Source organism: Salvelinus sp. IW2-2015, linkage group LG28 (genome assembly GCF_002910315.2).
Source record: "Salvelinus sp. IW2-2015 linkage group LG28, ASM291031v2, whole genome shotgun sequence".
Lineage (NCBI taxonomy): Eukaryota > Metazoa > Chordata > Actinopteri > Salmoniformes > Salmonidae > Salvelinus > Salvelinus sp. IW2-2015.
The window spans coordinates 26,309,534-26,322,276 of record NC_036868.1 but is presented as its reverse complement, the minus strand read 5'-3'; the positions used below and the strand labels follow the sequence as shown (position 1 = coordinate 26,322,276).

The 12,743-nt window shown below is 47.8% G+C and overlaps 1 protein-coding gene across 1 annotated transcript in view; it reads right to left on the bottom strand.

Annotated features, from left to right (window-relative positions):
- Positions 1-12,743, bottom strand: part of LOC111954134 (mitogen-activated protein kinase-binding protein 1-like) — a 51,535-nt gene that overhangs the window by 4,455 nt on the left and 34,337 nt on the right. Inside the window, 12 exon segments of the mRNA XM_070435730.1 lie at positions 2,566-2,651; positions 2,918-3,177; positions 3,371-3,479; positions 3,675-4,355; positions 4,700-4,875; positions 5,015-5,161; positions 5,642-5,708; positions 5,817-6,020; positions 6,191-6,330; positions 6,532-6,677; positions 9,298-9,564; positions 11,317-11,523. Coding sequence (XP_070291831.1) covers positions 2,566-2,651; positions 2,918-3,177; positions 3,371-3,479; positions 3,675-4,355; positions 4,700-4,875; positions 5,015-5,161; positions 5,642-5,708; positions 5,817-6,020; positions 6,191-6,330; positions 6,532-6,677; positions 9,298-9,564; positions 11,317-11,523 — 2,490 coding nt within the window.

Sequence of the window (12,743 nt, the reverse complement as noted above, 5' to 3'; positions counted from 1 at the left end):
GGTGTGGTGGCTAACCATGCAATTCTAAATGGTCTATGTCAGACATGTCTGGGATAATAACTTCAAGGAGCAGTTCCTTTTTAGTGCTGATCTGCACACCACCACCACTGCAGAGTCTGTCTTTAACACAATGGATATGTACCTGGGCTCCGTGGGACTGGCCTGGGATGGGTGCGTCGGTGTGACCACTGATGGGGCAGCTACCATGAAGGGAAAGCACTCTGGAGTAGTAAAGCGGATCTTGGAAAGAGCACCAAGTGCAACGTGGAACCACTGCTTCCTACACAGGAGGCATTGGCAGCGAAGGACATGGTGCCTGAGCTCCACGCCACTCTCCAGGATGTGATCAAGTGTGCCGACTATATCAAAAAGAGTTCCAGGAAAAGCAGGTGTTTCCAGGCCTTCTAAAGGGATATGGGGAGCGAGCACGAGCAGGTGCTTTATCATGCATGGGTCCGCTACCTACCTGCCGGATATGTTTGATCACCTGAATTCGCACAATGTGTCAAAGAAAGGGACGGGGGCACCACCGATTTGAACAGAGGGACAAAGTGGATGCCTTCAAGATGAAGCTCACCGTTTGGGCAAATCATGTTTCTAAAGGGAGGATTGACATGTTTCCCAATGCTGATTTTGAGATTCAGAATCTGATKAAGAAAGCGCACGGCGACACACTGAAAAAACCTGTTAAACAGCGTCTTGTTAAGCTGCAGGGAAGGTTTTGTGACTACTTCCCGGAGGAGAACAGYAGACAAGACGACTGGATACCGGACSCCTTTCAAGTGATGGGAAGCYTCACYTTGCCAAGCAACGACGATGATCAGCTGCTGGAGCTGTCATTTTATAAACAGACTGAGCATGCACTTCCCGGAAATGACACTGCCAAAGTTCGGGTGCAGCGTATRGGGAGAGTGTCCTGCTCTCACCTGTCATGCAATCAGAATCATGCTARCGTTCAGCACTACCTATCTGTGTGAAAGGGGCTTCGCTGCTATGGCCGTGCTGAAAACTAAAAGCAGAAATAAACTGCACAGCCAGCATGACCTCCAAGTTTCCCTGTCAACCATCACCCCAGACTTCAATAAACTTATCAAACTGAAGAAACATCCCCCGTTTCCCCACTGATAAGCCACACACACACGCACACAATAAATAAATAAACTGGTAAATTAGTTATTGTTCAGTATGTTAATTATTATTGTTAATTAATTCTGACATTCATATTACATTTTATTGAACTGGTTAAAAACTTACACCTATAAAAAAAATGGTTGTGAAACTATTCATACAGTCCATTATATTGGGTAGCGACTCAATTGTAATTGTCAATTTTGGGTCCCCAGGCAAAACCAGTTGAGAACCACTGGTCTAGAGTTTTTCTTCCTCTTGTTGCACATGTAACATGCTGGTAGAAATGAGGTAAAACAGATTTAAGTTTCCCTGCATTAAAGTSCCCYGCKACTAGGAGTACAGCCTCTGGATGAGCATTMTCTTGWTRGCTTATGGCTTTATACAGCTCGTTGAGTGCGGTCTTAGTTCCAGCATCGGTTTGTGATGGTAAACAGGCAGCTACGAAAAATATAGATGAAAACTCTCTTGGTATATAGTGTGGTTTACAGRTTATCATGAGATACTCTACCTCAGGCGAGCAAAACCTTGAGACTTCCTTAATATTTGATTTTGCGCACCAGCTGTTATTTACAAATAGACACATACCGCCACCCCTTGTCTTACCGGAGGCAGCTGTTCTGTCTTGCCGATGCACGGAAATCCCAGCCAGTTGTATATTATCCATGTTGTCGTTCAGCRACGACCCGGTGACATTTTTAATGTCCAGTTGGTAGGATAGTCTTGAACGGAGCTCATCCAGTTTATTCTCCAATGATTGCACATTGGCCAATAGGACGGATGGTAGAGGCGGGTTACCCACTCGCCGACAAATTATCACAAGGCACCCGGACCTGCGTCCCTTGTATCGCCGTCTTCTCTTCCTGCGAATAACGGGGATTTYGGCCTGGTCGGGTATCTGGAGTAAATCCTTCGCGTCCGACTCGTTAATGAAAAAATCTTCGTACAATCCGAGGTAAGTAATCACTGTTCTGATATCCAAAAGCTCTTTTCGGTCATAAGAAATGGTGGCAGAAATATTATGTACAAAATAAGTTACAAAAAACACACAAAATAGCACAATTGGTTAGGAGCCTGTAAAACGGCAGCCATCTCCTCTGGCGCCATTCTTCCAGGACACGGATACGGACGCACACATTTGTCTTACTATCCTTGTGGGGACCAAACAATTGATTCCTATTCAAAATCCCATTTTCCCTAACCACTAACCCATAACCCAACCCTGAACTTAACCCTAACCTTAACCCTAACCCTAAATATAACCCTTACCTAACCCTAATCCTAATTGTAAACCTAGCCCTAATTGTAACCCTAACCCTAACACCTACGCCTAAAATAGCATTTATCCTGGTGGGGACCGGCTAAATGTCTCCACTTGTTTGAAGGACTTCTGGTCCCCACAAGGATAGTAAAACCAAACACACACACCAGACTGACCGTAGTATAGAGCTGGGTGGCTCTCCTCACACTGTTGTGCAGCTCTGCTATAGCCTGTCTACAGATTTCCACAGTGACAGCGGGATCTGTGGTAGAAGACATACATTCTGGTGTCTCATAATCATTGAGGAGATGAGAGTAGTAAACACAAAGAAAAACATGCTACAGTACAACACACACACATCATGGGTAGGTACAGAGCTAATACAACACACACAAATGGTAACATGTTATGGATGCATTGGTATATGCTTTAGTCTGTGAACAATGTGAGTTAGTAAATTCGAAACAAACAGCACATGCAAATAGGCAAAGGGAAGGGTTGAATGCTGAAGGCATTAAGCTGACTCACCATTCAGGCAGCAGTGTTGACAGCAGGAAGGGACAGAAACAGATGGACAAACAGGCCAGAAAGCACACAGACACGTATGATGAAGAGAAGGATGAAGCGGAGGTAGAGAGATGGAGTGATGGAGAGGAAGAGTGGCGGTGAGGATGATAGAGGAGCGTCTGCGTTGATTCAGACCTGGCTGGGGGTCGGAGGTCAAGGTGTTGGCCTGGACCGACACTAGAAGGGGCTCTCTACACACCGCCTCCTCCAAGTCTGGAGCACTGAGAATGGAAAGGTTTCACGGGGAAACTTTGAGTGTTTGCAATGTATTGTTGTATTAGGGGGCTCCGTCTCAAACGACACCTTAGTCACCAAATATTTTAATACTTTGTTTTCTAGCCAAACATACTGCACTATGAAGAATTTATAAGGGTGCCATTTGAGTGTATCCTAAGTAAATAGACTACAGTTTACCTCTCTGAGTGCTTTATAGGAAGTGYGGTAGGTGAGACGGACACCAGCTGGACGTTACCCAGAAGCCCTTGCATTTGGGCCGTAGTCAGGGAGAGGCGTTTACCGAAGGCTGTAGAGACAGACAGCCCCAGGTTGATTAGTATCAATGCCTTTACATGAAGTTTACTAAACATTCCTTTAATCAACACTTTTCAGTATCTATAACATCCTCAATACAACATGTAAAAAATATCTAATTTCATACTTGCTTTGTGATGATGTCCTCTAATAACCTTGAAACTTTACAAAATTAATTCTGGCTTACTTTGGTGTTGTTTCCCGAGGGCAAGGTCTCTCATCGGGGAAACAGTCCAATCAGGTTGAGGTTTGGTCTCCGGGCAGAGGCTGCACCGAGGGCTGAGTGGCTGTTTGCTGGGCAGGGGAATGCGGGAGGGCTGGGTGCTCAGGGGCAACGCCAAGCTGGGATTGGGCGAGACTGTCGCACATGGAGGAGAAGGGGAGGGGCCAGGGAGAAGACAGGGAGAAGGGGAAGAGAGAGAAGAGGAYCGGGAACAGAGAGAGTGGGAAGAGGGGAAACAAGGAGAGGAGGAAGTGAGGCGAGGTGGTTCAGCCTCCAGTAGCCCACAAAAAGGCTTCCTGCTCTTGGGGCTGTTAGGTGTGTTTCTACTCRCTCCACTACCATCCTCCAGGCCTTGTGGTGTTAGGGAAGCATGGCAAGGCAGTAAGCCCAGATGGAGGCCCTCTGCCAGGGATGCAGAGTGGCTGGTCTTGGCCATGGAGCTGGTGGTGGGACTCATGTAGTCGCAGGGGGATCTGAGCTTGGGGATTTCCGAGGGCAGGCAGGAGACAAGAGGTGGGGTAGAAGAGGTAGAGGAGGGAGAAGGGAGGCAGGAGTGGGCTTTGGAAGGGTGTATATCGAAGGGGAGGTGCTGGGGGCGAGGGCACATCTCTCCTCTACCACTGGAGGGGTTTAGGGAGCGGGGGACTACGGGGGGTCGGGGGGGGGGGGGGGGGGGGGGGGGGGGGGGGGGGGGGGGGGGGGGGGGGGGGGGGGGCAGGTCCAGGGTCATGGGAAGGGTCATGAGACAGTAGAGAGGATAGAAGAAAAAAAATAATGCTGCTTACTGTCAATTAGACAACCAATGTAATGTAAACTATTTTTTAAATGTCACATGTATATACTTAGACAGGTGTTTACTGATAAGCCATTAATCTTGTTTTGAGATCATGTGGCTTGTGCTGTACTCCCCCTCTGAGGTTAGATTATTAATATGTGCAGTATTATAATGTATGTGCCGTCCTGAACATCAGTGGTACTCAGCAACTCACCCTCTGTGGCCAGGTTCTGTACAGACTGGGTCTTGTGTAGTCCAGCTGCTCTGTCCAGCAGGGCTGGAGCTCTGGCCAGAGGGCTTGACATCCTCCACAGATGAGCCCCAAGAGGCCTCTTCTTCTGGGGATGGGAACGCAGCACGGTGCCCCTTTCTGGAGCACACACATCCAGTCTGACACAGGGAGGGAAGCTTCATCAATCAATCAACCAATCAAATTACATTTTTCACAAATACATGATAAAAAAATATTTAGACTTGCAAATATTTCTCACAAATGACTTAGTCCCCCCCCCTCTCTAAAGCTACTCACTTTGTCCCCTCCTGCCCTCTCGCAGGGGTCATGGGCCTCTCCCTGTCTTCGTGGCCCTTCCCCTGGCCCCCCTCCATCAGTGGCCTCACCTTGGACACCAAGGGCCCCTGCTCCCTCTCATGGGCCTTGGAAAACAGAGGGGTTCTCCTGTAGAGAGGACATCACCTGGTTACAGTGTACAGTCCTGTACTAGACAGGGTGAAAGCAACTCTAGACAATWWAAAAAAAAAGCTTTGTTGGTGTCGCGTACATGTGAAAGTATAAATGGGCTTCCATATGTATGTGTGTAAAAGTCTTTAGGATCCCTGGTAGGGATCGCAGACTTAGGAGATCGTATACGTTTTGTTCTATGATCTAAATCAGTTAATATCCCTTTTTGAGCATTTTGAAGCATTTTTGGAATCAAAACAAGCACATCAAGCACATAAAGGTTTCATAATTCATGAAGGTCATGTTGACTGACTGATATTACCGTATAAAATCTCCGCAGACCTCATTTTCGCCATTTATCCCAAAACCCCATTCTTTCCCCATTCATTTACCCCATAGGAATGGCCGACGAACCAAAGGTAGAAAATGCTAACTTATTTAGGTTTTTTATGACTACAAGCTAGCGAGCTCTATTACCTGTTGTAGGAGCCTCTGGCCAGGAATCYCGCTGACATACTGATGCTGGGAGCTCTGCTGCGCTCTTCTGGGGAGGCGGATAATTACAGTCAAATAATTGTAATGTGTACCTGTACAACAGTTTATGGGTAGAATGTCACCTCCATGTGCAAAGTTGGAACGTGTCCTCTCTTACCCATATTGCTGGGCTCAGCCAGTGTTTCAAAGTGGTGTCTGAGGAAGGCCTGATGGTGACTGTCTTCTAGAGGGTCAGAGACTTTCCTCATCGCCTCATCCATACTAGACACTTCCATCTTCCTCTCCTCCTCCTCATCCTCTTCCTCCTCCAGGTCAGAACTGTCCTCGTCTGAGCTTAGAGGCTCTGCTGTGCCCTCAGAGTCTGGGAGGAGAGGTCAAAGTTCAAAAGTCAAAGGATGTGTGTGTGTGTGTGTGTGTGTGTGTGTGTGTGTGTGTGGTGTGTGTGTGTGTGTGTGTGTTGTGTGTGTGTGTGTGTGTGTGTTGTGTGTGTGTGTGTGTGTGATGTATGTATGTATGTGTATGTGTTCTTACCTCCATGATCCGGGTCAGGAGTAAGCTCTCTACTCCCATAGCCCGCAGAACAGGCACTGTCTGGGCTCTGGCTGTCCTGGCTCTCCGGCCCACGGTTCCCCCTACTCAGGCTGCGGGGCGACTCCTTCACCAGGTAATCACTGAGAGGGGGGATGTTAGGGGATAGGGGAGAAAGAAGGAATGAACAGTGAGAAGACAAAAAGAAGAGATAGTCAAAAGAAGAGAGAGACAGAGACCGCAAGTTGATAGAAAAAAGAGAAACATGAAAGGAAAAATTGAAGGTCGAAGTGGTGTGTGTGTGTGTGTGTGTGTGTGTGTGTGTGTATCTAAACATAGTGTACCTGCCCCGTCGTCTGGCAGCGTAATCGCTACCCTCGGGGTACAGCACACGTCCATCAGACCCCTGGGAGCCCAGGTCAGAGTCAGGGTTGGGGTTAGGGGTCAGCCAGGCAGCATAGTGACGTCTCTTAACCCGCTCCTCCAAGTCCTGCTTATACCACAGAACAGAGGAGCATTAAGGTTGGAGAAAACCAAATTCAAGTCCATCTACATACCTGTCTATAATCTTTTACTAATCTATTAGCTATCGATCAGGCATGGGCAACTTTGATGGGGGTGGGGGCCACCAAATATCTGCCTGCCTACCCACGTCCATACCCCCCCAACCCCCACATTGCGAGCAAAACATTTTAGTGGCCCCACTCTTGACAGCAATTCTACACATTTTGCCATGGGGCGGAGAGAAGATTTTAAAATGTTATAACTCCTTTCCTGAAACTCTACTCATTTTGCCATGGGGTGTAGAGGAAAACGAGCTGTTTTACAGCTAACTTCCTGCAATTCTACACATTTTACCATAGGTTGGAGAGAAATGTTTGCAGTTTTTAATATGATATCTTAGCGAGGAAAACTAAACTTCCGGAGGACCTATCATCCTTTTACTCCCTCCGCTCTACCTTCTCTTCCTCTGATCTGCTGCTAAAGCCACTTTCTATCACTCTAAATGTCAAGCTTCTGCCTCTAACCATAGGAAACTCTTTTCCACCTTCTCCTCCCTCCTTAATCTTCCACCCCTCCCCCTCCCTCCCTGTGGAAGACTTTGTTAACCACACTGAAAAAAAGGTTGAAAACATCCGCTACTCATTCACTCAGCTTATTGAGTCCACTGGTCTCACTCACACAGAACTACCCTACGGCTAGACCTCTTTCTCCCCTCTATCCAGTCGACTAGTGAGGTCTGGCTGCCCAACAACCTGCAGGCTCGAACTCATCCCCTCCTCCCTTCTCCAGACCATCTCTGGAGACCTTCTCCCATTCCTCACTTCCTCATCAACTCATCCCTGACCACTGACTGCATCACCTCTGACTCCAAAATGGCCCGAGTTGCTCCCCTCCTCAAGAAACCATTTAACGTCAAAAACCATAGACCTGTATACCTTCTTTCTTGTCTTTCTAAAACACTTGAGCGTTCTGTCTCTGATTAACTTCCTCGTTGTCTCTCTCAGAACAATCTTCTTGACCCTAACCAGTAAGGCTTCAAGACAGGTCACTCAACCGAGACTGCTCTTCTCTGTGTCACAGAGGCTCTCCACACTGCCAAATCCGACTCTCTCCTCTGCTCTCATCCTCTTAGATCTATCCGCTGCCTTCGACACCGTGAACCATCAGATCCCCCTCTCCACCCTCTCAGGGCTGAACGTCACACTCTTGGATTGCATCCTACCTGGCTCCTACCAGGTGATGTGGAGAGGATCTGTGTCTGCACCACGTACTCTCACTACTGGTGTCCCKCAGGGCTCGGTTCTAGGCCCTCTCCTCTTTTCTCGATTCACCAAGTCATATCCTCACATGGTCTCTCCTATCATTGCTATGCGAATGACACTCAACTACTTTTCTCCTTCCCCTTATGACACCCAGGTGGTGACATGCATCTCTGCGTGCCTGGCAGATATCTCAACTTGGATGGCGACCACCACCTCAAGCTCAACCTCGACAAGACGGAACTGCTCTTCCTCCTGGGGGAGGCCTGCCCGCTCAAAGACCTCTCCATCATGGTTGACAACTCCACAGTGTCCCCCTCCCAGAGTGCAAAGAACCTTGGTGTGACCCTGGACAACACCCTGTCGTTTTCTGCAAACATCAAAGCAGTGACCCGCTCCTGCAGGTTCATGCTCTATAACATCAGTAGAGTACGACCTTACCTCACACAGGAAGTGGCACAGGTCCTAATCCAGGCACTTGTCCTCTCCCATCTGGACTACTGCAACTWGCTGTTGGCTATGCTCAAACACTACACCCCAACCCTCCCACTCATTCTGCCACCTCGGGACTCTTGGCCCTCCCACTCTTGGCCACCTCCAAACTCTTCTCTATCCTGGCACCCCAATGGTGGAACCAGCTTACCCCTGAAGCTAGGACAGCAGAGTCCATGCCCATCTTCCAAAAACATCTGAAACCCTACTTCTTCAAACAGCCCCCCCCCAAAAAATAAAAAAAAAATAAACATTTACCAGGCACTTGCACCTACCCCCCCCCACACACAACACACACCCTCCACCACACCCGAACCCACCCCTCCTTCTAGCTCTCACTCTACTGATAACGTATAGCTACGTTATCGAGGAAAAATGTACTTTCTATGCTCTGGATAAGAGCGTCTGCTAAATTACGTAACTGTAAATCTGAGGGAGACTGCCTAACAAACTCAGACCATGATGAAAATAGCTGGCCATGAAACTAACTTCTGCTGACATGGGCTAATTGACTGACTATCAATGTGACTAACATAACAACTGAGAAACCGCTGATGCAAAACAAATTTCAAAATTGCACCTTGTTTATTCTAACTCGCAACAGTAAGCTTATACCCCGACGAGTCCATCAGAGGGCCTGCCAGTTTGCGGCCCGCCAGTTGCCCATCCCTGCTATAAAAATAAACCACTCTTTCCCCCCCATCTCACTCTCCCTCCTCCCTCTCTCCCAGTCCTCTCCCTCCTCCTCTCTCCCAGTCTCTCTCCCTCCCTCCCTCTCTCCCAGTCTCTCACCATCCTCCCTCTCTCCCAGTCTCTCTCCTCCCTCTCTCCCAGTCTCTCTCCCTCTCTGCTTACCGAGGCCCCTTGCAGGCTGGAGGTGCTTCCTGCGTCGCTCGCTTTGAGCCGGGAGGCAGGACCTTTCTTATGAGAGGAGCCGGTGATGGAGAAGGCCTCTAGCTGTCTCAGGTCCAGCATAGACTTGACCATGAGTTCCAGAGAACCCATACGACAGGACCAGCGACGCCGGGGCCGACTGGAGGGCTCAGGGGCCAGAGGGCTGTCTAGGGCCTGGAGAGGAGAGTGGAAGACAGAGAGAAAGCGAGACAGAGAGCGAGAGAGAGAGACAGAGCGAGAGAGAGAGAGAGGAGGAAGGAAAGAAAGAAAGTACACTCCCCTACGTATTTATTTGGTCAGTGAAGCTAAAATGTTGAATTTGGCTCAGTACTCCAGCATTTTGGATTCGAGATCAGAGGGTATTTGAGGGTATTTTCATACATATCTGTTTTAACGTTTACTTTATGTATCTAGCCCCACCATTTGGTCTTTCCTCTGTGTCACAGAGGGCTCTCCACACATGCCAAATCCGACTTCTCTCCTCTGCTCTCATCCTCTTAGATCTATCCGCTGCCTTCGACACCGCTGAACCATCAGATCCCCCTCTCCACCCTCTCAGGGGTGAACGTCACACTCTTGGATTGCATTCCTACCTGGCTCCTACCAGGTGATGTGGAGAGGATCTGTGTCTGCACCACGTACTCTCACTACTGGTGGTCCCACAGGGCTCGGTTCTAGGCCCTCTCCTCTTTTCTCGATTCACCAAGTCATATCCTTCACATGGTCTCTCCTATCATTGCTATGCGAATGACACTCAACTACTTTTCTCCTTCCTTATGACACCCAGGTGGTGACATGCATCTCTGCGTGCCTGGCAGATATCTCAACTTGGGATGGCGACCACCACCTCAAGCTCAACCTCGACAAGACGGAACTGCTCTTCTCTCCTGGGGAGGCCTGCTCCGCTCAAAGACCTTCCATCATGGTTGAACAACTCCACAAGTGTCCCCTCCCAGAGTTGCAAAGAACCTTGGTGTGACCCTGGACAACACCCTGTCGTTTTTCTTGCAACATCAAAGCAGTGACCCGCTCCTTGCAGTTTCATGCTTCTATAACATCATAGAGTACGACCTTACCTCACACAGGAAGTGGCACAGGTCCTAATCCAGGCCACTTGTCCTCTCCCATCTGGACTACTGCAACTAGCTGTTGGCTATGCTCAAACACTACACCCCAACCCTCCCACTCATTCTGCCACCTCGGGACTCTTGGCCCTCCCACTCTTGGCCACCTCCAAACTCTTCTCTATCCTGGCACCCCATGGTGGAACCAGCTTACCCCTTAAGCTAGGACAGCAGAGTCGCATGCCCATCTTCCAAAAACATCTGAAACCCTACTTCTTCAAACAGCCCCCCCAAAAAATAAAAAAAAATAAACATTTACCAGCACTTGACTTGAACCCCCCCCCCACACACACACCACCCTCCACCACACCTCGAACCCACCCCTCCTTCTAGCTCTCACTCTACTGATAACGTATAGCTACGTTATCGAGGAAAATGTACTTTCTATGCTCTGGATAAGAGCGTCTGCTAAATTACGTAACTGAAATCTGAGGGAGACTGCCTAACCAACTCAGACCATGATAAGAAATAGCTGGCCATGAAACTAACTTTCTGCTGACATGGGCTAATTGACTGACTATCAGTGGACTAACATAACAACTGAGAAACCGCTGATGCAAAAACAAATTTCAAAATTGCACCTTGTTTATTCTAACTCGCAACAGTAAGCTTATACCCCGACTGAGTCCATCAGAGGGCCTGCCAGTTGCGGCCGCCAGTTGCCCATCCCTGCTATAAATAACCACTCTTCCCCCCCCATCTCACTCCTCCCTGCTCCTCCCTCTCTCGCAGTCTCTCTCCCTCCTCCCTCTCTCCCAGTCTCTCTCCCTCCTCCCTCTCTCCCAGTCTCTCACCATCCTCCCTCTCTCCCAGTCTCTCTCCTCCCTCTCTCCAGTCTCTCTCCCTCTCTGCTTACCGAGGCCCCTTGCAGGCTGAGGTGCTTCCTGCGTCGCTCGCTTTGAGCCGGGAGGCAGGACACTTTCTTATGAGAGGAGCCGGTGATGGAGAAGGCCTCTAGCTGTCTCAGGTCCAGCATAGACTTGACCCATGAGTTCCAGAGAAACCCATACGAAGGACCAGCGACGCCGGGCCGACTGGAGGGCTCAGGGCGGCCAGAGGCTGTCTAGGGCCTGGAAGGAAGAGTGGAAGACAGAGAGAAAGCGAGAAGACAGAGCGAGAGAGAGAAGAGAGAGAAGGAGGAAGGAAAGAAAGAAAGTACACTCCCCAACGTATTTATTTGGTCAGTGAAGCTAAAATGTTGAATTTGGCTCAGTACTCCAGCATTTTGGATTCGAGATCAGATTTTTTTGAGGGTATTTTCATACATATCTGTTTTAACGTTTACCTTATGTATTCTAGCCCCACCATTTGAAGTTGTGCACTAACTATTTGAACAAAACATTTATTTAGTCAAAAGTTTGGTATTTGGGCACAACATAATCCGAAACACAACCAAAACAAACTGAAATGCATGCATCCAACAAGTTTGTAGAGGCACAAGTTTGATGTATGTCATTGTGTGCTAGGAATATGGACCAAATACTCAATGTTGACTAAATGTAATACACTACAAGTGAATTTTTCTCAAAATACTCATGACACCTTCATAATGGGGGACTACCCAGCTAACACATTTAGTTCCTTGGAATTTGTGGGAACGTACATTTTTGGTTTCCCCATTATTCTGGAATTACGTTTCCTGATCGTGAAACTGAACGTTTTTTAAACATTCTGAGTCGGAAGCGATTTTTTTTTACTATGGTTCTTCTTAGAAGTTTGGGAGGTTTATTAACGCTCTGAGAACAGAAAATGATTAGGTATTGGGAGGTTTATTAACTTCTGAGAACAGAAATGCATAGGTTATTGGGAGGTTTTATTAAGCTCTGAGAACATAATTGATAGGGCTTATTTGGAGGTTTTATTAACGCTCTGAGAACAGAAATGATAGGTTATTGGGAGGTTTTTATTAACGCTCTGAGAACAGAAATGATAGGTTATTGGGAGGTTTATGAACGCTCTGAGAACAGAAATGATAGGTTATTGAGGTTTATTAACGCTCTGAGAACAGAAATATAGGTTATTGGGAGTTTTATTAACGCTCTGAGAACAGAAATGAGTAGGTTATTGGGAGGTTTGTATTAACGCTCTGAGAACAGAAATGATAGGTTATTTGGAGGTTTATGAATAACTTCCTAAAAACTTCCACTGAATGTTTCAATAAGACTTTTAAAAACATTGCTAGCTTGTTTTGGGTTACCATTTTTTAACTCCAAACACCATGGAAATTAATTCCTTAATCATGCATACAAACTGTTATGTGACACGGCATCAGTCAGATTCGTA